The sequence below is a fragment of the Vanacampus margaritifer genome, chromosome 6, assembly GCF_051991255.1.
Source record: "Vanacampus margaritifer isolate UIUO_Vmar chromosome 6, RoL_Vmar_1.0, whole genome shotgun sequence".
NCBI classification, from domain to species: domain Eukaryota; kingdom Metazoa; phylum Chordata; class Actinopteri; order Syngnathiformes; family Syngnathidae; genus Vanacampus; species Vanacampus margaritifer.
This window is the reverse complement of record NC_135437.1, coordinates 2,666,566-2,694,393: the sequence shown is the minus strand read 5'-3', so window position 1 is coordinate 2,694,393 and position 27,828 is coordinate 2,666,566. Positions and strand designations below refer to the sequence as shown.

At 39.0% G+C, this 27,828-nt stretch overlaps 3 protein-coding genes across 16 annotated transcripts in view; 2 read left to right on the top strand and 1 right to left on the bottom strand.

Annotated features, from left to right (window-relative positions):
• The first annotated feature begins 47 nt into the window (after positions 1-47).
• Positions 48-9,418, top strand: kxd1 (KxDL motif containing 1). 5 transcript variants are annotated; one of them, XM_077568408.1, is made up of 5 exons: positions 48-159; positions 4,589-4,754; positions 7,838-7,990; positions 8,262-8,308; positions 8,517-9,418. In XM_077568408.1, exons 2-5 carry the CDS (start codon positions 4,657-4,659, stop codon positions 8,768-8,770), a joined length of 552 nt encoding a protein of 183 aa, XP_077424534.1. In that variant the 5' UTR covers positions 48-159; positions 4,589-4,656; the 3' UTR covers positions 8,771-9,418. The 5 variants fall into 5 exon arrangements, with proteins under 5 accessions (XP_077424534.1, XP_077424535.1, XP_077424532.1 ...); XM_077568409.1 differs by having other exon boundaries at positions 130-159; positions 4,619-4,754; XM_077568406.1 differs by lacking the exon at positions 48-159 and adding an exon at positions 3,994-4,186 and having other exon boundaries at positions 4,619-4,754.
• A 1,456-nt stretch (positions 9,419-10,874) lies between these two features.
• ergic2 (ERGIC and golgi 2) lies at positions 10,875-18,446 on the top strand. Its single transcript, XM_077568855.1, has 13 exons — positions 10,875-11,297; positions 11,395-11,503; positions 11,581-11,627; positions 13,655-13,722; positions 13,883-13,923; positions 14,199-14,300; positions 14,877-14,969; positions 16,005-16,060; positions 16,138-16,236; positions 16,315-16,412; positions 16,497-16,659; positions 17,855-17,934; positions 18,019-18,446. Exons 1-13 carry the CDS (start codon positions 11,192-11,194, stop codon positions 18,100-18,102), a joined length of 1,146 nt encoding a protein of 381 aa, XP_077424981.1. The 5' UTR covers positions 10,875-11,191; the 3' UTR covers positions 18,103-18,446.
• Positions 17,717-27,828, bottom strand: part of magi2b (membrane associated guanylate kinase, WW and PDZ domain containing 2b) — a 240,644-nt gene continuing 230,532 nt past the window's right edge. For 9 of the 10 annotated variants that reach the window (XM_077568842.1, XM_077568844.1, XM_077568845.1 and 6 more), the window contains 2 exons: positions 23,792-24,422; positions 17,717-21,121 (listed from right to left, as the gene is read on the bottom strand). In XM_077568842.1, coding sequence (XP_077424968.1) covers positions 21,082-21,121; positions 23,792-24,422 — 671 coding nt within the window. In that variant the 3' untranslated portion in view covers positions 17,717-21,081. Of the gene's footprint in view, positions 21,122-23,791; positions 24,423-27,828 lie in introns of those variants that run through there. The other variant, XM_077568850.1, reaches the window with a different exon arrangement.

Below are 27,828 nucleotides of genomic sequence, written 5' to 3'. Positions count from 1 at the left end.
TGGCCCCCAGTTGCTGTGTGCCTAATTAGCCTGCTGGTCACAATGACCAACAGGTGTGGGCCAGGAAGCTCCACCCATTGACCAGCCCCTGATAACTGAAAAGAAAAAGAAAACAACAAGCAAGCCAAGGAACATGACACAAAGTGCGTGGAAGCAAAGGTATGTTGCTTTTGGTTGACACAGTACATCAATCACTACTTTAATGGTGTAAATTGTCGATAAACTCGTCATGCTGTACATCAAAGCCTTCAAGCTATCTTTAGTTGGCTAGCTGCGAACAAAGAGACCGCACAAGTATAAACTAAAGTGTTGTGGTTATCGTGTTTAAATGTTTACAAGACGGATTAAAAATGTGTAGTTATAAAATAAAATTTGTAATTGGAAAGAACTAGATAGATTAAAGGTATGTATGATAAGAGAATTGTGACAAATATTGGATATTCCATGATTGGGTACATCTTTTGTAGTGTTAATTGATAAAAAATCACTTGCCCCAGTGGTTTTTAAATTTATGAGTTAACTTTTTGTTCAAATTTACTTGAATAAAAGTATGAATGATTGTTTCACTGAAGATAATAGAAAAAATATACTTCTAATCAAAATTTACTGTTGATAAAAGTAAGTACAATGTTGCGCTGTGTTTTCCCCAAGAATAATCTAGTGTTATATCTCCCATCTATTCATTGATTACAGAAATGATTACGTAAGACTGTGTTCAGTCAATCAAATCAATGTAGGGGAGACATCTAGTTACAATCAGCAAAATATGACACGAAATTTTGTAAAAATAAATACTATTTAATAATACTTCATGTACACTTTAGAAGCGGTATATGTGCTGGACTGCTCGATATTTATGTTGTTTGTTTCAGTGAAAACTGGATATATCTCGCTTTATAAACTTTATTCTCATTTGTGTTTTTTCCATTCAAGGTGAGACATTCCCAGAGTATGAATGAATCAATCCAAGAATAACTCTTATGTGCATGTATATGTGCAGATATTTCAGGAATATAAGTATCATAATTACCGCATAATTCATGGAGTGATGCATAGTAACACATTGGTATTAAAGAGCACTAAAGAGTTCAACTTCATGGGAAAAATGCTAAGTGTACAAACTTTAATCCTGAACACACAATAATGTTTGTACATAATTATAGGCACTATAAAACTTTAGTACAGATTTGCAGGCTAGATTTAATTTTACACCTTCTCAAGTACATGATTTGTGACTTCACACCATCAATTAAGATTTTAATGTATTGTTTTATGACTGATTGACAAAGTGATTCTGCAGCTTCAATTTTTCTCCTCATCTGTCATTGTTTGGATTTCGTTGCTGTCGTGTCCTGCCTCCTCTCATACCCCTTGTTGACTGAGGGCGCCCAGTTAACCAAGGTTGCTTTTTTCTGCAAAATGATGTGTGAATTGTTATCAGTAATTGTGGAGATGGTAAACTTTATCTCCCTATAATTTACATAATATCTTACATCAATGTATTTTACAAAAATGGCATTAAATACTTTTCAAATCTCACAAACATAAAGGGTTTGGGATTGATATCTACTATACAAATAGGGTGGCCAGGGTGAAACCATGACTCATATAGGGGTGGCCATAAGTTCATACCTGAAATGTTTAAATAAGTGGTTCTTAACCATGCAGCCATAGCGTTCGCATACCTTGGGCTGCAAGCGCTGATGAGTGGGCTGCATAAAATAGTAAGTTATTAATTCCATGTATTGGAGCTGCTAAAATTGTCAATGAGTTGCTCAGTTACAATAGAGCTTTCTGCCACTCGGCGGCAAAAAGGCAAATGTCAGTTACTGACCTGTACACAATAAGTAGAAAAGAAAACCGAACAGCGAAATTCACAACTAAGTATTAAAAACAAAAAACTTGATGCCTTACCTCACCAAAAGATGACTTTTTTTCCATTGGTTTTCCTGTGGTAAGATCTATTACCTGTAGTTATTTTTGTGTTTGTAAACAGGACTCAAGATTCTGAATTAAATTTGATGCAGGAATTCTTTGCCTGTTTGGTATTTTGTTGGACGTCAAAGTTCATACATTAATAAATGTCATTTTGATGATCACATTGTTTCATGTTATTTTTCTAGTTTGATATTGTTACAGCTTTTTACAAGTGTATTTGATTTCCTAATTTAATACAATCATAATATCTGAATGGACCATTTTGTACAAGAAATACGTTTAAAAAGAACCCTTGGTTTGTTTTTATTATATTGTTTTCTACAGTTCCCATTTATTAATTGTTTTGTGTCCTTTTAAAATATCAGCTTGTTCCTACTGTACAAGATTGATATGTCAAATTTCTTCTTTTTGTGTCTAATTGTACCCACATGGGAAAAAAAGTAACTCATATGAAGTGATCTGCGCATATGATTAATTGGATGTTTAGATGTGCAAAGTGATCACGTCGAAGATTTGATAGCCATTGTTCTTGTCTTCTTTCACACAATCGTACAAATGGGAATGTATCATTAAACATTTGTAGAGGGCGCTATTGAGCCATTTATTGAAAATTGCACAAGAAATCTGTAAAATATTGATGTTCATGAATCATGAAAGGTCTCTTTGGGATTTCCTGTTAGGTTTAGCATATGGCTAAAAAATACTTTCTATACATCATGCCTCCAAATTTTCGTGCCTCTCGGACTAGATTTGTACAACCGAGAATGCTTCGTTAAGAATGGATTTAGAAACTCAAAATGTTATGGCCCGTCCACATCATATATGTTGAAAACTGAATTTTTTTTCCCCCCTGATCTTATTCCAGGTGTTGAGATGGCACAGCCCAAGTTTGAAGTCAGTCTGGTTAACTGTCTAGGCAGGCCTTGGACTGGCACTAAATAATTGACTCTGGCATCTTGACTTCCACCCGCCTTTTCATCCCATCCCGACCGACTCTTGCCTAACATGTACAGTAGTTCTGTCACTGATCTGTATTGATAATGTTTGCTATCTATATTCAAAATGGATTAACGGCCTGTTTATTGTGGTAAAATGTAGGGAAAATAAATGAATAAATACTGCATCGGCCCCAAAAGAGGCCGGCCCACTGGGTACCTGCCCTGGAGGCCTATGCCAGATGGTCAATCCAGCCCTGCGTCTAGGACAGGAGTGCCCAGGTCCAGTTGTCGAAAGCCCCTATCCAGACTGTTTTCCATGATTCTCTCCACGAACACACCTGATTCAGGATCAGGCTTCTGCAAAGCTTGCTGATGAGCTGATCATTGAATTCAGCTGCGTTGGATGAGGGAGACATGGAAAACAGGCTAGATAGGGGCTCTCGAGGACCGGACTCGGGTACCTTTGGCCTAGGACAAGGGAGTTAAAAGTATGACCCATGTAAATGTCCATAAATGGGCTAAAACTGGACATTCAAATACTCATAGCTCACTTCCTGTACATTTTAGGGTAAGTCTTTCTTTTTCGTCTCGGGATGCTATGCGTGTCACCCAACTTTTGTAGCCGTAGTTCAAACATAGCGGGACGGGCTCCGTTAAAATACGTGTAGGGGGCGCTACAGACCCCTTTTTTTGTGTGTGTAGTTTTGACTTCACTTTTTTCATTAACATTGACTATCTGATCTGTTGTAATGTGTATAAGTTTAATTCTCATGCCAATGTCGCAACAGTTTCCGGGAAACAGTTTTTTTTCCTCAAAAGTCCCGCCTCCGTGGCCGAGAAGAGTCTAGACTCTAGCAGCTAGAGCTAGACCCATGCTAGAGAGTAGACCCTCTGTCATTTACTGACAACCTGCTTTGCTGAAAACAATATTATCAGTGCATGTTTTACGCTAGAATCCCTGTATGAAGTCATGAGAGCATTCTCTTCTAAATTGGTATCGCATTGCATATTGTCTACATGTTCTTTTGATAGATTTGAACACTAACGTAATGGCAGAACATTTCTCTTTACAGTGTTTCCAATAAAGGAAGGGAACCATATAAAACGCAGACATCACCGGACATGCAACCCTCGTGACCGGAAGTTGCTCAAATACGGAAATACTTTGTTTTGATTTAGCAGGCGGCGACCTGTATAAATGTTATGCTACCCAATTACGTAAATTCGTCAATATAGACATCTTTTGAAGAACCTGAGGTGGACATTTCCATTGTTGTGCTTCGGTCGTTTTATTATCGTCGTTAGTTAAGGTAAGTTTATTTTAGTTTAGAAGCATTACTAGATTCAATTATTTGTAGCTGGGAGAAGAACGCCGCTTGTCGTTCTACATAACTCAACTGACTGAATAGAGACGAATAACATGACCTTGCGCCAGTCAGCATTTTTTTCTGCACTGGTAATAAAAACTCTACACACCCTTGTTCAGTTTCCAGGTTTTACTGATTAATCTTTTCGAAGATATAGAAGCGACTGAGATAATGGGGGTTGCACAAGTGTTCACGCGCTCTCATAACCGAGGATGTGGCTGTGTTAAAAAATAACTAATCACATTCAAACTAATGTTAAATTAGAGTCACCACACAACTTGCTACCAAATAAAGTTACACTAATCTGTTCTAGTAGGCTTTTACTAACACCTTTTTGCTTTCTAGCAGCGGACTGAAGGTTTTGTGTTGACACAGAGTGCTATTTGGAAGTGTTCTGTGTCTGGAGCTTCATCATGGTGGAGCCCAGTGCCTCCGGCGTGTTCTGCAGCCGGATGCTGAGCATGGTCAACTCTGAGGACGTCAACGCCATCATCCAGGCTCAGCGACACATGTAAGTCAGAATCTGAATCATCTTTTGTTTCTAGTTTTAGTCTGTTTTCATACAACTCTTGTGTATTTTTATTTACTGTGGACGGTATTGATTGCCAACCGACAATTCCAAACATTTGGGCATTTCTGATATTTCCACAATGTAACGCAATGCAGAATGTTTCCTTTGCAGTAAATGACATTTCATGACATTTTGAAATCAAAAATAATCCTCACGAATCAAATTACAACGACCCAAAGTCCAATGATTTTCAATGAGCGGAGAGCTTCCTTTCAGTTGACCGCCATTTTGACTTGTGACGTAAGCTCGGAATTGTCAATACCCTTAAGTACAGTTATACCTTGACTTACGAGTTAATTTCATACTTACCCATATGAAATCAAACTTCCACATTGAAACTCGAGTGATACCTCTTAATTAGTCACTGATACTAAAGTAGGCCTACATACTAGTACTTTTGTTACATATGGTTTTAATTAACACATTGACAACTTACTGTGACAAGACCTTTCTTTCTTTTGGACTGTTCTGGTCTCAACAGCGGTTAAGTTACTCAGTTAATTAAACATAGAGTTCAATAAATCTAGTTTCAAAAGGAAATTGTTTTTTGACGTTACCGAACCACAGTGTGAAACTAACACAATTTTACAAAATATAAATACACTGGGGAAAAAATGGTGTCAAGTCATTCTTTATTGCAGACACAGGTCCATGCAAAATAAAAATAAAACATTCACACATAAAAGGACAATAAAGATTTAAAATACACTTAACTATACACGTTATAATTTATACGAAGTAGTGAACCAATGCAATCTAACCTTAGAGGTAAATCTATAACCGCTTTTCATTGGGCTGACCAAGACTATTATTATGTCTAGTCAACAAATAAACTGGCTTAACAGTGCATCAAATGTTGGCACTATGCCATCTAGGAACTCGAAGAAGAAGCATCATTGTAGGCAGCTTTAAGCCTATGTAAACTTGACTTCTTGTAGTTGGTCCACAGCTAAGCAGTATAGAGTGGTGTAATATAAGTTCTGAACAATAAGCACTTAACAGAATCAGAGCACATAGAAAACTTTGTAATCACCAAATTAGCCTGTAAGTGTATTTTACGGCGCTGGCGAGAGATATCTTTGTCATCCATTCAATCCTCAAATATGGTATGACTGAGATATTTGGTTTCTACACATACATTAAGGGGGCTGTTTGATAAATAAATTGTTGAAAAAATTAATTTCTTATTCCCAGTGCTTTTAACTATCATTACATGAGTCTTATTAGCATTATATTTAATATAATTTATGCCTTAGTGGGAGGTTGGCGAGGCTCATAATAGTGTCGTACAAACGATCCAATGGGCCAAAGCTGCGGGTCATACATTTCCACCTTTTTGTTGCATTCAGCAGTTATACAAAAATAATGATATATTTTCTGTAATGTCTCAACTTTATGACATTTCACCTCCCGACCCAGCTTTTCACTTAAGTAGTTACACAGAGTGTTGTTGTATACACTGAGATCAAACCTGGTTGCAAATACACTGACCACCTTGGTTTTGACAGCAAGTATACCGCTTCCAGTCCCCGTCCCAGTTATTCTGGACTTCGTCCTCTCATACTTCGCTGAGATTTTAGGCATGGGCGGCTCAAGACGAGCAGAGCTCTCAGAAACTTGCTTCTTTTTCCGTCCTTCCTTCACGACCATGCTCCAAGCTTGGGGCTGTGTGCCTCCCGGAATTGAGTCTGCAGGTTCGGCTCGTTGGATACCATCGAACACGCCAGGCGCCACTGACACCTGCCCATTGACTCAACTGTCAATGTGGGAAGGTAAGTATTGGGCACAAGACCTGCAGATGTAAATGCTGCCGCGCTTGAGGACTTCTCCATAGCTGTCAGGCAGTTGTCAAGGGATATAGAAACCAGCTGCAAAGTTTCACAAGCAGATACCTGAGTGCTCATTGTGGTTTTAAGGTAATTAATGTCTGCATTTATTTGCTGCATTCTGCCAAGGAGAGTCGGCACTAGGGGTGGGCGATATGGCCCAAAAATAAAATCTCGATTTTTGCAGTCATTCAGGACGATTACAATTCTAATTGATTTTAATCTAATAAACCCAACAAACATTTATTTGAAAGGCTTCATATATTCAAAAATAATTGCTGTGGAAAAATGTTCAGACAACAATAATGTATACTAATTCCAAATTAGTTTTAACATTCATCGTTTGTTCTTAAATGCCACAATTAAGTAGTTGGTAGCTATTGTAAACATGTCTTGTAAACCACACATCCATCATTCTGACACATGTGCAAAATTACAACTCACAAAAACATTTGGATGTAACAGAACATGAGAACAACAGCTTTTAATAATCCAGAAGAAAAAATTTGATTCAACGATTTGGTTTTTAAAATGACGATGTATCGAATTACATCGATTTATTGCCCAGCCCTCTGACACGTCCACGTAATTAAATGACATGGGAGGTAATTAATCCAGGAAATGCAATACAAATCATGGTATATTCTCTCTGCACTCATTGAGGACTTGCAGGCATAATTTAACATTGTAAAAGTCCTTCTTTTGTCCCGGTGCGTTACCCATCGTTTATTGTGGAAAAGAAGCTCTGACAATACGACTTTTGCAGATTCAATTCTTTCAGAGCTGAAGCTGCTGGTCGCGGAATTATGTCATTGTGGCTCAAGGTGCGCATTTTGATCACCATAAAGTTCAGCAAATCATCTTCAACAATGACTTTTCCATCTTGAGTTCGGTATATCTCCGGTTTAACTCTTGGAAAATTCATGAGGAAGCTCCGCCACAGCGCGCCCTGCTGCTGTCGCCATTTTCATGCGTGTTCAAAGACAAGCTGTGTGTGTTGAATTAACTAAATTTTATTTCATCAAGTGGTTGCACACAATAAAATCATCTGGCTCCGGAGACATTTTTTAAAGTAGATGTATAGTTTACTTAAATTTTTTTATTTAGAGCCATATGATTTTTATTTTCTGCAATCACTTGATGAAATAAAATGGAGTACAATTTTTTTCCAGTGTATAAAAAAATGTTCCCTATCAGGCTGGACCGCTTTGAAAAGACCAATGAAATGCTGATAAACTTCAATGGGTTGTCCAACGTGCGACTGCAGCAGATGAATGAGCGCTTCTTGCTCCACACGCGCACCCTCGTCGAGTTGAAGAAAGATTTGGACAGCGTCTTCCGACGGATCAGGTTATTAAGTTATTTCAAAGGGGAAGTTAAAAGTCTGGCCCTGTGACCATTTGGCTTCTTTAATTCATTCTAATAATAAAATTAAACACAACATACACAAAAGATTACGAATACAATTTTTTTCCAAAATGTTTTACTTGTCACTTTTATGTGCAACAAATTTTCCTCTTCCTTTAATTTTTCTGTATATGGCCTTTAATGGGAAAAAATTGTACATTGCTGATTTAAATAGTACACATTAAACATTAGACATTTTTTTCCCACTCTTCAGGACACTTAAAGGGAAGATTGGCAAGCAGTACCCAGATGCCTTCAGTAGTAAGTTCACTTTTGTGTATCCATGTAATAATGAATTACAGGTTTTTCTCGGTTTATAACTGATTTCCGTTCCTATGACAGAAGCGATGAAACCCAAATCGCTGACCTAAAATTTGTTCCATAATCACCCTCGTAACCGTTAGCAGTTCCTCTATATCCTATTTTATTTTTCTGAAAAATAAGTCTGAACTCTTATTTTTTTGGCCAGACATTCACGAGTCACCCATCCCGGAGGACGACGACGATGACGACTTGGACCCAACGCTGCAGAGTGGCACCATCACCACGGTCACCTCGGGCCAGAGCTCAGATTGCTGCGACTCTAGCCCTGACGTGGTTTCACCCACCGCAAGCAGATGCTCCGAGGAGCTCTCCCAAGAGGTGCCCGACACGCCCGCCTCAGATGCCCATCGTACGGCTGGCCTGCAGGATGAGGGCCCAGACTCTGTACCTGCTGAGTAGCTTCACATCGCGTGTGGATGGACAATATCACTGCAACTCAACTTCAATGTTCTCTTTTCTTTCTTTTTTTTTTTTTAAACACAGCGGTACCTTGACTTACAAGTGCCCCAACATACTGTTTATTTTTTTGAGTTATTAGCTGCTCTGGATGAAGTGGAAGAAAATGTAGCTGTTAAAGAGCTGTAATGCCCTCACATGTAGGCAAGGAGAGCCACAAGCTGCAATGCACTTTCAAGCAGGTTAGTGACTGGATAGTATCTCAAACACACAAATGACAAAAATGAGAACACTTGCAAGGAGCTGCTGTAGGCGACAACTCGCCAACAGGCGCTCACATGTAGGCTAAACTAACCTGACTCTATCTTAAAGGAATACTTCAATCATACAGTACAGTCATCCCCTGCATATTTGCTGTCTGGCATTTGCAAATTTTCATCCTTTATTGGGGAGGTGGGTTCATTTAATCAGACCATAGCTTTGTGGAATAGAAATGTTTTGCAACCATCTTGTGGTATCCATATACAATTACAAATATTTTTGAGGGATCCTCTTTGCTTTTATATGGTACAGTGCTATTTGTCTTCATTAAAAACATATCTTTTTTTTGGGAAGGTTATTAAACATGTCAATGTGGAAATCCATCCCTTATACAGGCTTTCTCCCAGTGTTTTATTAGCCTGGCGGCCCACCAAAATAATTACCCCCCCCCCCCCCCCCCAACCGAAAATTGAACACACTGATTACCCCACCAATGGACGATGAATAATAATCACTGGACTTTTTTTTTGCCACCCCTACCCCAGACTTTGACAAACACTATATATGATTTTGGAATGTAATTGTCATTCTCAAAATCCCACGCCCCCGACAAAGATTATCCCGGCGAAATTTTGTCCGTCCATCTCTGACCACCGGTTTTAGAAAGTTTTCTGGGGGGAGAAACCCCACATATATAAGTAAACCGAGATAGGATCTCGGTAAAGGAATTAATCAAACTCGTATAGTCGAGGTACTGTACTGCAATTGCCTCTTCAGTACAGACATGATTCAAGAGTTGATTATAAAACTGGAGCATGTTGTCAGCATGTTTACTTATGTCTAGCGTTGTTCCGATAAGCATTTTTGACTTCTGATACCAATTCCAATACTCGGCTGTGCCGTATCGGCCAATGATAATACCGTACCAATGTCACACCGTTTATTATTATTATTATTATTATTATTTTATTTTATTTTAAAGAACTGCATACTCACTTGGATGAAAAATCATAAATGTCTTGGTCAGGCACTGCTTAAAAACCTTTGTGAAACAGGAAATGCATGCCCCAAACACCTGTGATCACACATAAGTGAGTGTGCGCTGCGTTAAAATTTCTATACTTGTATTGGTAAATACTAGCATCGCCCCGTTATTTGTTAGTACACACTGATACCGATGCCAGTGTTTTATTACAGTATTGGGGCCCCTCCTGGTACTGGGTATCGGTATCGGCACAACACTACTGTCTGCTTATCACCAAAACCATTGTTGGTGAGCTGAAACTATCTCAGCTGACGTTTTGCTGAATAAAACACACATTCACATCAACGGACAATTTTGAGTCTTCACTACAAAATGAGAAAAGTCAAACTGGACACGGGAGGGTAGGAGCTGAGATTTGAATCCAAAACATCAAAAATGCGAGGCAGACATGCTAACCTGTAAACACACCATCCTTAGTGTGCTTTACTTAAAATTCAGAAAGTACCGTCCTCATGTCAAGCTTTCCGTTTCAAAACCATTGGTTATGTTATGAATAATAAAACGATGACAGGTACTTCAATACGCTGTGTGTGTGCAATTGAATCGTCCTTAAACTTTAAACTTTGTTGTGTATTATCTACACATGAAGTGCCGCTTCAAATTACACTACTTCCGGTTTAATAAGGTAAGCATAAAACGACTGCTTTGTGATATCCCGTACAGTAAAAAATAGGTGCTCCCTTTAGTGGTATGTGAAAGTGAAAATAACTTTCACCGCGCGCTGTTCGTAACCTCGAAACGCACAACTGTATCGTCGTACCTACTTGCAGTTCTTTTTAGGATCCACCCGAGGGCGCTACGTCAAAACGTGTGCGGTTTTCGTCTCCAAATAATGCGTCACACAACCTGATTCATCACTATCCTCGTCTTTATTTTTTGCTCCCGTTACCGTTTATTATTATTATTATTATTTTTTAGGAATGAGCTTGAATTAAACTTTGATCCAGTCACTAACAGAGCGCACGCATGTGCTACGTAAGCGTCTAAGCCTTTCTTTCTCGCTAACTCCAACCATCAAGCTAGCAGCTGTCATGTTGCTGAACGTCAGCACGTCAACTTGAAACGTCAAACAAACATCTCATCCAGCGACATTCATTCACGCCAGAAGATACGCCAAGATGAGGAGACTGAGCAAAAAGAAAGCGTTAACGCTGGTCAGAGAGCTGGACGCCTTCCACAAAGTCCCCGAGAGTTACGTGGAGTCGTCAGCCAGCGGGGGCACAGGTAAGTACGGAGAGTAGACAGACGCACAAACCCACGAATAACTTCTCATTTTATGGTAACATTATGTCGTCGTCGTCGTCGTCGTCCCTTCTCCCAGTGTCTCTGATTGCGTTCAGTGCCATGGCTGTCCTCGCCGTTTTTGAGTTTTTTGTCTACAGGGATACATGGATGAAATACGAGTACGAAGTAGATAAAGATTTCAGCAGGTACCAACACCAGGAAGTCTAATATTTATTTAAATATTGTGTGAAATGTACTCATACTACTGCCCTTTCCTTTGCAGCAAACTGAGGATAAACATTGACATCACAGTAGCCATGAGATGCCAGTGTAAGTAGTATTCGCTAACAATCAATATAGTACAGTATACTATGAACATTTTGTTAAGCTTGTAGACCAGTTTTCCCCAACATTTATTGAGACAATTAAGATGCAATACCCCATAGTGTCTCAAAAAAGTGGACATGCAAGTTATTTATGTAGTTTTTCCTTTATTTGATAATTTCATGTGGCATATTTGATTGGGAACCACTAGTAGTTATAGAAATGGGTGCACATAAGTGGTGAGCAGGTACACATTGAAAATATTGATTAGGAGATTCATATATGCCACTGCACATTTGCGCACCAAGGATTGGAATAGTGGAGGTGAGAAGTGCTTCTTTAATTTCCTGCCACTCCGGTTCCAAACACTACTCACTCCACCCTCATAGAAAAAAAAAACAAGCTAACAATTCTGTGATAGAAAGCAAATTATCCAATGACAATAGAGTATTTCTCAGAGCTGCCTTTGAACAATAGACATACTGTATAAGACATGTCACGTTGAGCTGTGTGACTATGATGCCATTTAACTAGTGGGGGCGAAGTGTCAGCACATTCAGTTTGTGATTGGCATGGAACCAAAATAGAAAGGATAATTTTACACTCAACATGGCAAATGTTAACAAAGGTAGACCGTAATATTCAGAAGTATCACTTTTTGACTGCCCTGTTTCCTTTTCATTGTAAAGGTACCATTACTTTTTTCCAGGGGTGGCCATTTTACATATTTTTGCTGGTGCGAACCAACCTAATCGTCTGTCCGCCATCTTATTTTACCCACACTTGGTAAACGTCACCCCTATTTTAGGACCAACCGACAAAAGTTGGCATTCCGTCAGTATTGACAGACTGTCTTGTCACTTGCATCAGTGGGCCTTCATGTTAAAAAAACATGAGCACTTCACTCTTAGTTGACTGTTGCCAAGTAAATTCACAATATAAACTATTCACATGCAACACATCATATAAGTAGTTAGCGTACTAGCTGTTGCACATATATATTCAATGCAGTTCTCTTTGCTAAATCTGGCGTCTTTACAAAGCCTCTTGGCGTCTTTTTGTTGTTGTCAAAACGACTAGTGGCTTTTTCTAGTGTTCTTTAGGGTGTTCTTTTAGCTCTCCCACGATGTTATTCATCTCTCCTACAGCATGAATTACTATTAAATGCAAATTACCAATTATGCAAATTAGGCAATGATGTTCTTTAGCGACCTCTCGCGACTTTTATGACAGCCAATAGCTACCTTACCTTATTGGGTAGTTGGCAACACTGCGCTTGCTTCTTTCAGTCTTCAGCAAAACAGGCGTCCGTATGTGAGAGGTACGTTGCTACTTGACCAGTGAGTGATGAATCTACACTGATGGACGAAAAACCACTTCCTTCGTTGCCGAGAGTGCCTTTCTTTTTTTTTTTAAGTTTCTTGTCATTTATCAGCAAAATGGGTGTCCGTAGGGAGTCCTTTGGACATACAAGAATTTTTTGTCCTTCTGTCTTCCTTTTACGCACTTGCTGAATGATCCTTTTCTATTCTTGGTTTCCTAGCACCTTATTCATGATTCAATGTAATAAAAAAAAAAAAAAATCCTTTATTGTGAATCAATTTGAGTGTCACCGCAACTTTGAAAGTGGGAATTATTGCTGCTTTATTTTGTACAAGTATATTCAGACCAGAAACATTTTTCAGACCATGATTTTAACAGGTATGTTAGATTTGTTGGAAATTCAGGCACAGTTAACATGAGCATTAAGGTCTTAAACGTTCAGGCTCTTTCAGTCTTACCTAACTGAGCATCTTTTTTTTTTTTTCAGTTGACAATTCACACATTGAAACTACAGTGGTAGAGAAGAAACCTAAAATCATCATTTAAACAATTTCCCATTTTCTCAAATAAAACAAAAAGCTTTGTTTACTTTTCCCCAGGAACAAATATGTGCCATCAGGTGTAAATAATGGTATGTCCAAATGTCTTGTATGTTTGTGTAAACTTTGCGAGAGTCAAGTTTGGAATCATTCTTATGTTTAAATGTGCAGACATAGGCGCAGATGTTCTGGATCTGGCTGAGACCATGGTTGCTTCTGATGGCCTAAAATACGAGCCGGTCAGTATCTTTGCTTGGATTTGCCTGTGTGGTGGGATTGATATTTATTTATTTTTGGCTTTCAAGTGCCACAATTGGGATATGTGTCCTGAACGCATACATATAAAATTATTTTGTCTGGTACGTAAACTGTTACTGTTATCCCCCTCATTCATTTTAGGTCAACTTTGAGCTGTCGTCACAACAACAAATATGGCACATGTAAGTTGAGCTGATGACATCATTCCTTTGATTTAGTGAGATTGATCCGTCGTTTGGTTGATTTTTCTTTTTTTGCATTCCATTTTCTTTTTCCTTCTTTTTGATATCCATCCATTAATGGCATTTTAATTCATTTCAATGTTGAAAATGTATTTTGTAAATGAGAGCTCGGTCACAGAATGAATATAAGCTTTCAGTCAAAACAGCACAGTACCGTATTTCAACGTACATAAAAACAGGACTGAAGTGACTTTAAAAAAAAAAGTTGTTTCCAGGACTCTTCTTCACATTCAGGAGCGTCTGCGAGTGGAGCACTCCCTGCAGGACTTGATCTTCAAGACTGCCATGAAAGGATCTCCACCTGCTCAGTCCAGAAGGTGCAGAATCCACCCACCAAAATATGTTCTGTTTAGTCAGGGCAGTGTAGTATGAAATTAGAGATTATCCATTAAAAAAAAAAAAAAAGATTATTTTCTACTTTTTTAACTATCTAGCAGCAGCAGCAGCAGCAATCCATCAGAAATGCTCAAGTCTCACGATTGTGTCACTTGATGCCAGGCAGAGTTCATCAGGCTGAAGCCAAACTACTCCGTAGGCCGTTGGAAAAAAAATATACCAGTCATCATGATTACTCTAAAACCACTAATGAGGCAGTGTCTTATCTGCGTAATTTTTATCGCAATCTAGAAAAAGTAGGTGTTATAAACAACTGATAGATAAAAATGTTTGCCATAAAGTACAATATTGTTAAATTAAAATAGTTTGGGGCATGTGTTGAGCGGGAGGAGAGCGAGACAAGGACAGTGCTGTACAGCTATTTGTGAAGGGAGCATGGCACAGTTCTCTTAACTGTGACTCACTCACTTCAAACACTAGAAAGAATTAAACTTAACATTGGAAAGAAAGGAAAGTAGTGCAGTCAAAGTATATTTTGTGTGTGCATTGTTGTACAGTGTGGACAGCAGCACATCTCTGACTTCCTGCCGGATTCATGGACATCTGTATGTTAACAAGGTGGCTGGAAACTTCCACATCACTGTTGGCAAGTATGTACAAGCACACATACGCACGCATACACTTGCCCCTCCCCAAAGAACATAAAACATTTTCTTTCTCTGTAGTAAAGTTCAAATACATGTACTGTACTGTACCAAATACATGTACTGTACCAAATACATGTACTGTAAAACCGTCAAATGTTCTGCCTGTAATTCATACTGTTATTCTTGTATTATGAGTAGGGGTGTCAAAATTAGTGCGGTAATTTGGAGTTAATTCAAAGTTCTTTTAACGTCACAATTTTTTTTAAACGCGCAATTAATGAGCGCCCCTTACTTGGAAAGCCTATACTGGGGGACACGTCCACGTCAAAATTTAGCAGTAATAAATTTAATAATAAAGAATATATTTGTGGAGACTGGGGTCAAGTTGTATTCTCCAATTTTAAAAAATTGTAGAAATTCACAAATTACTTAATTTTAAAGATTAGATAGCTCTTAACATGAAAAGAAAAATCCACTGAGCTGTCATCGTCTTCCAAGTGCAGTTATGCCATCCAGTGGTAGAAAAATGACAACGCAAATCAGTATCACTTGTGGTTTTTAGTTTTTTTACATTACAGTACTTTTTTATTTTAACTAAATTTTACAAATTATGATATTACTTGGTATCAATGACTAAAAGATGCAGCCATATTTCTATTAGTTTAATATTTTTTCCCCACTTTTATGTTCACACAAACTTGAAAACTTAAGAAAAAATATTTTATTCTACATTTTATTGTAAATTAAGAACAGTATTCAGATTAATCATGAGTTAACGAATGCAGTCATTAATTAATTAAAACAATTAATAAAAATAAAAAAATCAGCCAATTAATCCATTAATTTATTCTGCCAAATATTAGAATCAACATCGGCCTAACTTAGAAGAAAAAAAATCCATATTGGTTGGTGTGTTTTGAGGGGCGTTTATTTTAATGACGAGTAAACTGAGTTATGAGCTTGGTCACCGAATGAGTTCAACTCTAAGTCAAGGTCCCGCTGTACAGTATGCGTATGAAGTGTTGATTTTGTGCGCAGGTCCATCCCTCATCCACGAGGCCACGCCCACCTGGCGGCTCTTGTCAGCCATGACAGTGAGTTGATGTTTTTCCTTTACTTTGTGCTCCTATCGCCTTTGATGCCGTCGTCGTTTCGTTTCGTCGGGTGGCAGGTTTTAACTTTTCTCACCGCATCGACCATCTGTCGTTCGGAGAGGACATCCCGGGCGTCATCAGCACCCTGGACGGCACTGAGAAAGTCACCACAGAATGTAAATAAGTTTCCTCACACGACTGCTTTGATTGCCTGCTGGAACTTAATGTGTGTTTGTGTGTACTGTTGTTGTCAGCCAATCACATGTTCCAGTACTTTATCACCATCGTCCCCACCAAACTCAACACATACAAAGTTGCGGCCGACACGCATCAGTACTCTGTGACCGAGAGGGTACGACTTTGATCTTGGAAGGTACCATAACCGGAACGAAGCAAGGTCTTGCGATCAGCATGCATGTGTGTGCATCTCGTGTAGGAACGCACCATCAACCACGCGGCGGGCAGCCACGGCATCTCGGGGATTTTCATGAAGTATGACATTAGCTCTCTGATGGTCAAAGTGAGCGAGCAGCACATGCCGCTCTGGAAGTTTCTGGTCCGTCTGTGCGGCATTGTCGGCGGCATCTTCTCCACCATCGGTACGTCGATCGCTCACGCTCCTTTCAATGCTTTTTGGTCAAAACATTTCAGTGTAGGTGGTATGACCTTTTTTGTCATGCCCAATACAGTCGAATATTTCGCAATATTTGGAAGGGAGCTGCCAGGGTGTCTCAGGTTTCATTTAAAATATTTAATATCTATTTCAAAATATTTATTAAATCGTTTTTTTTGTCAATATTTTAAATATTTAATAATGTTGAACTATTTAAATATTTTTTAAATGTAATATTTAAAATAAAATATTTTAAGGTTTGAAATGCTGTACTTTTGAAGTCATTTTGCTCCCAAAAACACTTAATCAACTTTTTGTGCTGATAAACTGGTGTCTACTAATGCTGTCTACATGTCCTGGTCATTATTTTTACATTTTAATACGTTTGTTTAAAGCTTCAATTTCAAAACAGTGTGTTTGGTGCCATTTTACGGTTAAACACCGGGATAAACACAATTTGGCTGTTTGTCCTCTCATTACATGAGAAGATACGTACTACGTCACTTGTTCCGCCACCCACCGGCTCATTTTCATACAAGCCTCCTTAAACGGCTTCTTAGTGAGTTGCTGCTGTCAATCACAACCAGACCACGCCTAACCCTCTCCCCATTCGCAACCCAACGATCCTCCAGGCAACACAACCTTTGAGCGCCGATTTCAAATCTTAGTGAGGGGTGGAGCAAAAGTCTGACTTCCGGTTGAGTTATACTTTAAAGCAATGCTAGTTAATTACAAAAAACGTCCAGCAGGTGGCAGCAGAGTATAAGAGATCAGCCAGGGCCATGTTGCAACAAGCTCTTTCTGCCATTGTTTTCACCAGGAATGTAAATAATTCCGACATTTTTTGCTATATTCTATATGCCAATTGTTGCAAAACGGAAACAGAAATATACTTTTGTTTTCCTGATGAAAGAAGAGACTCTAATCTTTCTTTTGGTAGGTTTTTATACCAATAAACACAATAGTCTGTGGGCCTTGCAAAATCCAGTAAAACAGCCGGGAGCGAAGGGGGTTGCTTCAGTGAATGGCTGCGAGTCAATGAGTAAAAATAAGTTAAAATTTTATTTACCTTTTGGGTAATGAAATTATTACAAAAATAGCTTCAAAACAGACATTTTTAATGAATGAATGAAGCCTATGAAATGAAAATGATTTTATTGATTACCTTGCGTGTGCTGCAGGCATGCTACACAGCGTAATGGGCTTCTTTGTGGATGTGGTCTGCTGCCGCTTCCAAATGGGAATCTACAAACCTCTCAAGGTGCTCGTCTATCTCTCAATACAAAGCTACTTTTTTGTTTCTTCTCATTTTATCTCCATTTTTAAATTGTTTTCATCATTCCAGGAGGAGAATCCTATGAAAATGCAACAGGCAACAGGACAAGCAGCACCCCCCACTGACACAAATTTGACTCAGCCAATCAGCTGACATATCTCATATCAACTTGTTCATGGAAAGCCATTTGAACATTTATAGTTTTAATTCACCCCACTAGTAGGATATCAGTAACTGCTCAAATGGCTTGAGCATTTATTTGATATCCCACAACTAGTACGTTGTAGTGAAGTGAGTGGGAGGACAAAGTACGTACCATAGACCAAAAGCTGAATAGGATGTTGAATAAATGCTCCAACAGCTTTCCACAAATGTCGATTAAAAAATAATTACTTTTATGTACCAACTAGTACAATCTGATTTTAATTGTAATGAGAAAAACACACACAAAAGGTGCCTATGTGTAAATGTTTATTAAATAAAATCTCCCCACTTGAGTCGTCGTTGTCTGTTATGTATACGATCACGTCAAAGTGTCTCTTAGACCATATCGAGTTTGACAGTATTCAGAATATCTTTCAGTACACAAGTTTTTTTTTCTTAGCAAAATGTAATATGTCCGTACTGTCGCATTTCATAAAAATAGTTGTTCATGTCTTTGAAACTACAGTATCAATGATACAATAAACCATATTTGTAGGAATACAGCTGTACAAGGTGAATAAGTACTCTGTTAACACTACACAAGTATGCTTGATGGGATCATGAACGTGCCATTCTTCACACACAGGTGGCTTTTTTTCTTCATTTGCTGTATACAAAATAACTTGACATAGACAGGGCGGCCGTATATAGGTGGAGATGGAGGACATATTCGGACCTTTTACTTCATAATACACAACTTTGCTTCAAATGAGACGAGTAATCAGGCTGGATCTTGAAAGGCTTTTGGACCATCAGCATGTAGTCAGTGTGTGACGTTCACGTACATGTTGCACCATTCCAACTGAAACCGTATCATCGCTGTTGGACGGGAGCCCATGCCACAAATTGGTACTATTGGTCAGTCTCCACGTGGGTCTTTTTTTGTTTTGTTTTCTTGCCTTGAGATAAGAGCTGTTTGAATATTTTTCCTTAACTTGAGAGCAAAGACCTGAGAGAGGAGCACTGTATGGTGGCAGCCAATCTCAATTCACAAGCAGCGCACTGTTAATAATTCCTCACAAAATGCCTGTGTTGACCGTCAATCTTGTGCATTAAACAAACACACGGCATTAGTTGGGTGTGTCAATCAGTGGGATTTATTATTATTTAAAATGACTTCCGTTAGCTTAATGCTAACACACAATGCAAAATGCCACAGAAAGGCTAGCAAATAGCATCTATGAGGCAAATATTTGAACGCATGACAATGTCACCTGGTGGCCACGTGGTGCACAAGAGCCATAATGAAATGAATCATCATGCACTAACAGATTAATTCTTACAATTACACTATTACTACCAGTGGTTACTAGTACTATTTTCGTTATTAAAAACATTACATTACATTACACAAATATTGTTTTATGGGAAGGCTGGAACAGACAAATGGCATTTCCATTCATTTCAGTAGGTGAGTGGAGTTATTAATGGAAGGCTCTCCATTACCAGTCTAGAGACTATTCTTCCTGGGATCCACTTTCACTCACAATTAATATAAAACCTTTACAATGACAATTGATTATTATGAACTCGTATCTCAAGGCACCACTGTATTAATTAATCTCAAGTGTTAAGAATACCTTGCTCTCTTTGTGTTTATGTTTAATAACTAAAAATAATATATGCCACCTTTTTTTTTTAGTTCCTGAAGATTCCGCCCGACCGCAATGATAGAGAACATAGACAGACAAATTTAGGGTTAACGGATTAAATGAATGCTATGGTTTTATAAATGACACAAAAGCCTCAATTGTAACCGTAATTGGAACCCTAGTTGATTCCTCCTTAGATTAGGCCATTGTTAATGCTACTTTTTCTATTGTTTTACCCTTTGTCAGACATTTGAATACTACGACGGCAACAAAGCTAATCCTGGCTCAGACTTCAGTCGCATTTATCACCATGACAGCTCCACATGTGAAAAGATGCCTCGTTGAGGGAAGGGACAAGATTGCAAAGTGGGCTTCTTGGCTCTTAGCTGCGACAAAATGTTTCTGCAAACTCAACCGTGAGGAAAAACAAAGGTGATGATAAATTCAATGGCGCTTCCAAGATCCAACAGAATCTGATTGGTTGGCATTTCAAAGGCAAACCTTTGACAGAATAAAAGTTGGCATCCCTCTAGTGGCATGAGAAAGAATTACTGTCTTAAGAGCTGGTCAGTTGTATAGTTAGTACATTTGCATTGAATCTTTGAGAAAGTGCAATACATTTTAACAGAATCATTACTTAAGTGCTTTTTTTTTTAAATTTCAGTTGAATTTGAGTTCCCCAAAAGCCGTTGATGGTCAATCCTTTGATTTGCTGACGTGTTCCACCTTAGAGGTTCCTCTGTCAAAGGGTTGTGTATTATACAGGGGATGCAAAAGTATTTTTAAAAAATATATATATATATTCATTTTCAGATATAATGACAGTATTATGAATCAGAATGATCTTTATAGTTAAGAGAAGTTCTTCTTATCCATTGTGCCAAGTCATCATAGAATAGTATCATTGGCAGTAGTAATTCATTTGTCCTTTTCTACACGTGTACATCGCAGAATACTGTATGTACATTTTGAAGGAGATGAATCAGCACTTCTTTTTTTTTGTATTTCGACTTAACTACTGACTGAGTGTGAGTACTTCTGCTGCATGTGGAAACGTATCTGTTATTATAATTGTGAATTATGATTTTAAAACAGTTGCTCTACTTTTGCATCCCCAGTTTGATGCTTTTGCTTAGCAACAACGCTACAGGCTCATGTTCCAACACAGTCATGAGCAGCAGGCTGATATGTGCGTGCACGCCGGTGCCGCCGTTCTTAGTCAATTTGTCTGCGAGGCTTTTGAGTAAGGAACTCCGCCCCCTCCACCTCGCTGTCGTCGTCGTCTTCCTCACGTTGGCGCCTCCCTCCCACAGTGATGTGGTACATGTAGTACAGTTCAAAGGCTTTTGCAAATGGACTGGACGATGCTGTTTTTCCTTTTGAAGCATTGAATGAAAATGTAGGAAAAGTCGCTTGAGCATTTATTTCATATCTTTGATATCTTAAGATCAGTGTACTAACTAGCACACCCTTTGTCCTCACTTGAAAAACAATCCTCAACACTAGCAGCACAAGGGTTCGCTTCACTTGTAGAATATTTTCCCCCTGACTACTTTGACACTTTGGCCTAAAAAAAGACTTTAAGCCTCATCAATGACATTTATGATATGGACTACGATGCTCAAACAATATGCTACTAGTATGCAATTACACGCTACTAGTGCTTGACTACACTGTACTTTCTGTATACTAGTAGGAAGTCTTTGGCACACCAGTCAGACAACTCGTTAACTGTGTGCTACTAGTGACATTATACAATTTTACCAGTTAACATCTAGTGATTCACTAGTAGCACCAGTAGTGCAGATGTCAACTGTGCATATTTGTCTCACTGTTATACTAGTATGCAGAAATGTCATACACACAAAATGGTGAAAAGATGGAACTAGTACAGAGACCTTAAGATGGAAATTAGGATATAAAGCAAAAGGATAAGGAATATAATTCTTGATAAGGAGGCTACTAGTGCATGACACATACCAACTACTTTTCCCTAGTAACGTTACTAGTGAAGGAGTAGTCTAGAAGTAAGATTGAATTGGGTGCTAGTAGGCCAAAATTGACTAAACTAGTGGATAAAAAAAACATTACTAGCAAGACACAATTGCTCTACCTGTCCTGTCCTGACTTACTTTACTAGTGAGTACAAAGCATACTAGTGCAAAGATCTGGTACTGGATATCAAGGATGTGGTCTAAATGCTCAATGGATTTTGCATGAGTACGACACTGCACAATGGTTAATGTATGCATGTGTACATAAGTCAGTGTAGTAGTGTGACTTCTACTTACCAAGCCTGCTGTCACTAATGTACAAAAAAATTATAATAAATGGAGAACAAAGTTCACGATTTGGGAGTCCCATGCACGGGTCGCCATTTTGCTGACCTGTCTTTGATATGTAGTCATAATCGAGGACCGGGATAGGACCATCGGATCCAAAATATTTCCGTCCTGTTGTCTCCCCCCTACCCCCGTTTTTTCCCCTTCTGTTTCTTTACAACAACAAATGTACACATTGTGACATCTTTACATTTACAGTATATGATATATTTGTTAGGCATGTGAGGAGCAACACTGGATGGACTTCTAGAAGAGTGATTCCCAACCACCGCTAATTATGACATTTGACTTAAATGCTCTGAAAATTAAAGTGTTTCCCTTGCATATTCCCAAATTCACTAATTAGTGGGGGGGTTTTAACCTAAGATCCGTCACTCATTCAAAAATAAAAAAAGATTTTGTGTGTGTGGGGACTTTTATAACATTGGTGTTATGGCGCCATCTTGTAGCATCTTAGTGCCAAAAAAAAAACAAAGTGAGATAAGCAGCTGCTGTTGAACATTATTGAAAAGTGGTATTTTGGCGCCATATTTTGGCGTCTTAAGCAAATATAATAATTTTGGGGTGGTGGTGGAAGTGGATTTTTACTATTTTCGACAGGGTGACATTACATGATATTTGCCACACAAAACAAAGTAAGCTATCCTTGTTCTTCTATCCATGTCTGTAAAGTGACAGGCAGGAATATTAAATGCCAGAAGATACAAAATCAACCACTATGTGTACTTTTTGTGATATTTTTTGTTTGGTAGTGTGCTGTGATATTTGGCGATTGACTATTTACCATAGTTTGTGAAAATTCACCATTTACAGATGGAACAAAAAAAAAGTTCTGATCAAAAACATGTTTTAAACACATTGTAAATGTATTTGAACACACAGAAAACAACAAGCAATAAAGTATTTAAACGTTTTTTGATATTGTAGTGTCTGTGTGAGATACTGATTTTAAGAGGTGGAGTTTGGAAAGGCAGTGTGTGTTGTCTGCGTGTGAGTGTCTGGGTGCGAGCTGTGGCCAACAACAGCTTTTCCATGAGTGTTCTCATTGAGTTTGTGTATTACTGTTCCCTTCCCTTGCTATTTCAACAAATGGCTGAGAAGTGCATGTATGACTGGGGCTCTCCCTTCCCACATGTGAGTGTATTGTAAGGGTAAACCCATAAAAAACAAACACTTCAAAAAGTAAAATATCGGAAGCATTATTATTATTATTATTATTATTATTATTATTATGTGGGTCCCAATCTGTGAATGGGGATTTAGCAGGGGAACACACAGAGTTAACCTGGGTTGCTAGTGGAATTTACGGAGAGTCACCTATAAGCCATTTATTTTTAAGGCTTAAATATGACTTTAAAATGATATTGAAGTATTTTGGATCCTGTGTTGTACATTTACAGTTTTAACTAATAAGCCATTTCTTTAGTCAATCACTATTTGTGGAAGGGCTCTGTCCTTGTCCAACACAAATTGTCAATAAAGGTTGGGAAACACTGCTCTAGAAGTTTCTCTGTCGTCAAAGAGAAAAAATTTGAGTCTTTTGGCATACATCATCAGGCTCCTCACTCTATGTTACAACATCCGTGAGAGTTGGTCAGCTTTTTAAGGTGGCGGGTGTAAGAATCCTCTGGTAAAGCAAATTCTGATTCAGACTTGATGAGCGGATGAAGGAGGACAAACTGATAAAAAGCCGATCCTTTCTACCTGCTGACAGTGGAGGTCCAGGACCTCAGGGTGCCGGGCAGTTTATCCGGCCCAGGGATGTTCCAGGGCCCCGGGGAGGTGGTGGTGGCTCTCCTGGCAGGTGGCTCCTCGGCGCTCTTAGCCTGGATCCTGGAACGCTCCTCCTCTCTGGGGTAAGCCCCCCTGGACAGCAGCCTCTCCTGGAGGCTGACGTGGGCGTCTCCGCCGGCCAGAGAGGCTCCGTTGGGAGCAACGCTCACGTAAGGATCCCATGGCCAGAGAGCCCTCGCCCCCTTTCTACCACAGCAGGGGGAGCAAGCGTCCATCTTCCTCCCCGGGACGGCTTTGGCAGCCAAAATCTGAGGCTGCCCGGTGGCTGGCCCGCACTCAGCCTCTCTTCCCTGCCCCCTGATCATGCACTTTTGCTGGGTGGACCGGCCACCTGCGGCCCCTTGAGCCGAGGAGCCGTGGTCCGTCACCTGTGGAGCTTTGTCCGCCGCCATGCACACTGCGGCCTCTAGAGGGCGCTGATGAGGGGAATCCAGGGATGCGGTCGGATGGGATGGAGGCAATGGACTCTGGTGGGTTTCGAGGGTCACTTCCGGCAGGGTAGAGTGGATTGTAGAAAGGGAATCCCAGGGGCCGACACAGTCTGTTCAAGACCACAGAGAATGCATTAAGGGACAACCACACAGATGGATACGTGACATTGTACACTGCCAATTTTTTAAGCGATCATATTTTTACGAGGTTTTCAACAATATACAGGGAGGCCTCGAGTTACGGACGAGTTACGTTCCTATGCTGGCGATGTAACCCAAATTTCGACATAAGTCGGATTTCACCGTTAAAGTCAATATTTACATCAAAACCCTTTTTACAGTAATTTTAAAAAACATTTTTGCACCACCCGGAAGATGCCGGAACCAATAGTTTGTGTTATGACATTCATTGCTGACGGACGGCAGAGCGGAGCTAATGGAAACTTAAAAACGGAAATGTGACACAATTTTTTTTATTAATTTAATTCAATCGTGTGTTACCAATTGAAGCAATTGTATTATAATGGTCAACAATTTAATTTGTAATCTTAATATGGTTTAACAATTCTCTTTTTAGTACGCACCTTCATCAACGAAGTTGTCAAAAGGACATGCCCTGTTCGTAAAAAAAACTTTTATAAATAAACTTTAATATAGGCCTATTGACTGTTTTTTATAATTATTATTTTATTTTAAATGTATTTTTTTTAAATAACAGACGGCAGAACTATGTTATGCCATCTGACTGAATGAATGAGGAAATCAAATGTCGTGTGTGAAAGGAGGCGGAGACAGAGAGAAACTCGAGTTTTATTGTAATAAACCTGTTAGTTAGGTTCATAGACTCTGTTACTACGGTAACTGATCAAGATTTTAAGTTACCTCTTTTTTTCTGGTTTCAGTTACCTTCCTTTTTGAAATGGAAGACGCTAAGTTTCCCGCATTTCAGGGTTAACAGACTCAGGGTTCTCACTAAACCTGCTTTGTGAAATGGACCCTTGCTCGATGGACGCCCTTTGCTGGAGGTAACAACAATACAACTTAACATAATTTTAAAAAGGTGTGATTACTGTAGGAAATTAATGAAAAAGAAGGACAAGGCACGAGTGTCGTAAAGTCGCGGATCTCGTAACTTGAGGACGCCCTGTAATTCGGAATTTAGAGTTGCACGCCATCAGTAGTGCCACACGACATGCTGGGCAACACTGAGGACTTACTGGAAGACATGCAGCAAATTAAATCACTTAGATTCATTTACCGGAAACCAAGCAGTGACGCAAAAGTTCGTCAAATAAGGTTTTTAATCCGTGCAAGAGGGTCTTGCCCAGTTTGTCTGTCAACTACTGTAATGACTAAGAGACACCTGTAGATGGTGGTGTTGCCTCCCTTTGCATTTGAGCTCAGAAGATAAAAATGAGGGCGCAAATCTCTGCTTGTCACATTGTATGAGGGACAGAAATGCAAACACATTGAAAATTGGACAAGGCAAACAGATTATGTATGTAAACTGTATAAGTGTCACGGTAGGTAGGTAGAAAATGAGTGTCCCAATTGCGACAAAAGATGGAGTGGAATGATGCCATGTAAAAATCATCTGACGTTAAACTCGAGGCATGCAGTGAGTCAGGAGTGTTTCTCAATTCTATATCTGTAAATGATTATTTTTGCCTCAGTCTTGTTTTTGTTGCTTTTGTTGTTTTTGATGCAGAACAAAAGCAAAAAAATATTAGCCTCAGAGTCACTGTTCTGCTTGATGTGTTTCAAAATGCTCGTGTTTTTGCTGAAACTAACCTATGCTCCGAAATCGATCGCGAGGGGCGGAGGCAAAAAAGAAAGGCAGGTATTCCGTGTGCGGGCTATTATTGTTATATTTTTTAAAGGGTATTTTAGTTTAGTTGATTTAGTTTTTAATTAGGTCAAGTGTTTTACATTCTTCACTTTCTTAGCGTTCAAATACTATTTTAACCTGTGACGACATCCCCAAAATTTTAGTTGTCGTACAGGAGGGCGCGGGAACAAGCCCAGCTTGCACAACAAAAAAAGAAAGAAAAAAAGTTGATAGCAGGAGCAGAAAAGGCTGGGCTGACAACATTATGTGTCATCATTGATTAATTTGTCAAGTAAGAATTCACAAGAGAGTTGTGTTTTTTTTTTGTATTTTCACCCACAGAGGAGGCATACATTCAAATACTTCTAATGTATGGCATCTTTCAATAAACATTTGAGGATCATTTAAGTATCTGGAGGCCAGGACGAATGCCCTCTTGTGTTTTTTTTTTTTTCAATGAGTCACCCGAGGCTAAGAGGTTAAGTATAAAGTATGAATGTCTTTCTCTGTGTGACTGTTGTTTGGTATGTATAGTATGTATTTAATAGTTTTAAATTGTTGTGGAGAGCTGGTTCAAACAGGTAAGTCTGGACCATCATTACATGAGCTTATTTTGTAAGAGCCTTGGAAAGGCCTTTCATGATGTGAATGTCTTTTGAAAACTTAATTTATGACTGAATAGTGATGATTATGTTTTTATGTTCTATGTAAATAAATTCACCAGACCACCAAAAACAAGTCTAACATGACTGTGGTGTGGGGCCCATTCAGATATTATGATAGCATTCAATTACTAACTCCACTTAGAGTTGAAAATGCTGAAACAATATCAAATAACATGATAAAATGTGATCTCAAATGTTTTCTTTGACACCCAACAAGATGCCAAACAGGCAAAGGATTCTTCATCAAATTAAGCTCAGTCTCGAGTCATGCTTATTAACACAAAAACACAGAATAGATTTTACCACAGCAAAAATGATGGAAAAAATTTAGTCTTTTGTTGAGGTTAGACAACTTCAACAACATTTAGTCGTGAGTTTCGCGGTTAAGTTTCCTTTTCTACTTCTCGTATACAGGTCATTATAAACTGACATTTGCCTTCCTACCGCCAATTGACAGAAAGTTCTACTGAGCTGCTCCGTAAAAATTTATTCCAAGAGCTCAAATGCATTCACTTAATAACGTACGCTGCACCGCGGGCCACAGGTGCAAAGCGGAAAATTATTTTGTGCAACCCATTAATAGGTGCTCGCGGGCCAGCGGTGCGGCCGCATGGTTAAGAACCACTGATGTAGAGATTTCAGGTATGAACTTATGGCCACCCCTATTTGCGTCATGGTTTCACCCTGGCCAACCCAAGGAAAAATTTCTGGCTACGCCCCTGCTGTTTAAATATGTGGTTAATTCTCCATTACTTTAAGTGTCACTTTTACTGTAAACTTCAACTGGGAGTACCAATTAAACAGCTCACAGAATGTATGAAAATATGCTACATTCAAGGAAAGTGGGAAGTTGGACTTTTCCAACTTCATACCAGGGAACGCCCCTTTAAACTCAGAGGTCCAGTTGTGAAGTCGGGGGGGAAAAAGAAAAAAAAAGACCCCGACTTCACCCACTGGCTTTAATCTGACATCACTCAACAATGGCAGCCTCAATGAAGAGAAGACTGGCAAAATGAAATTTAC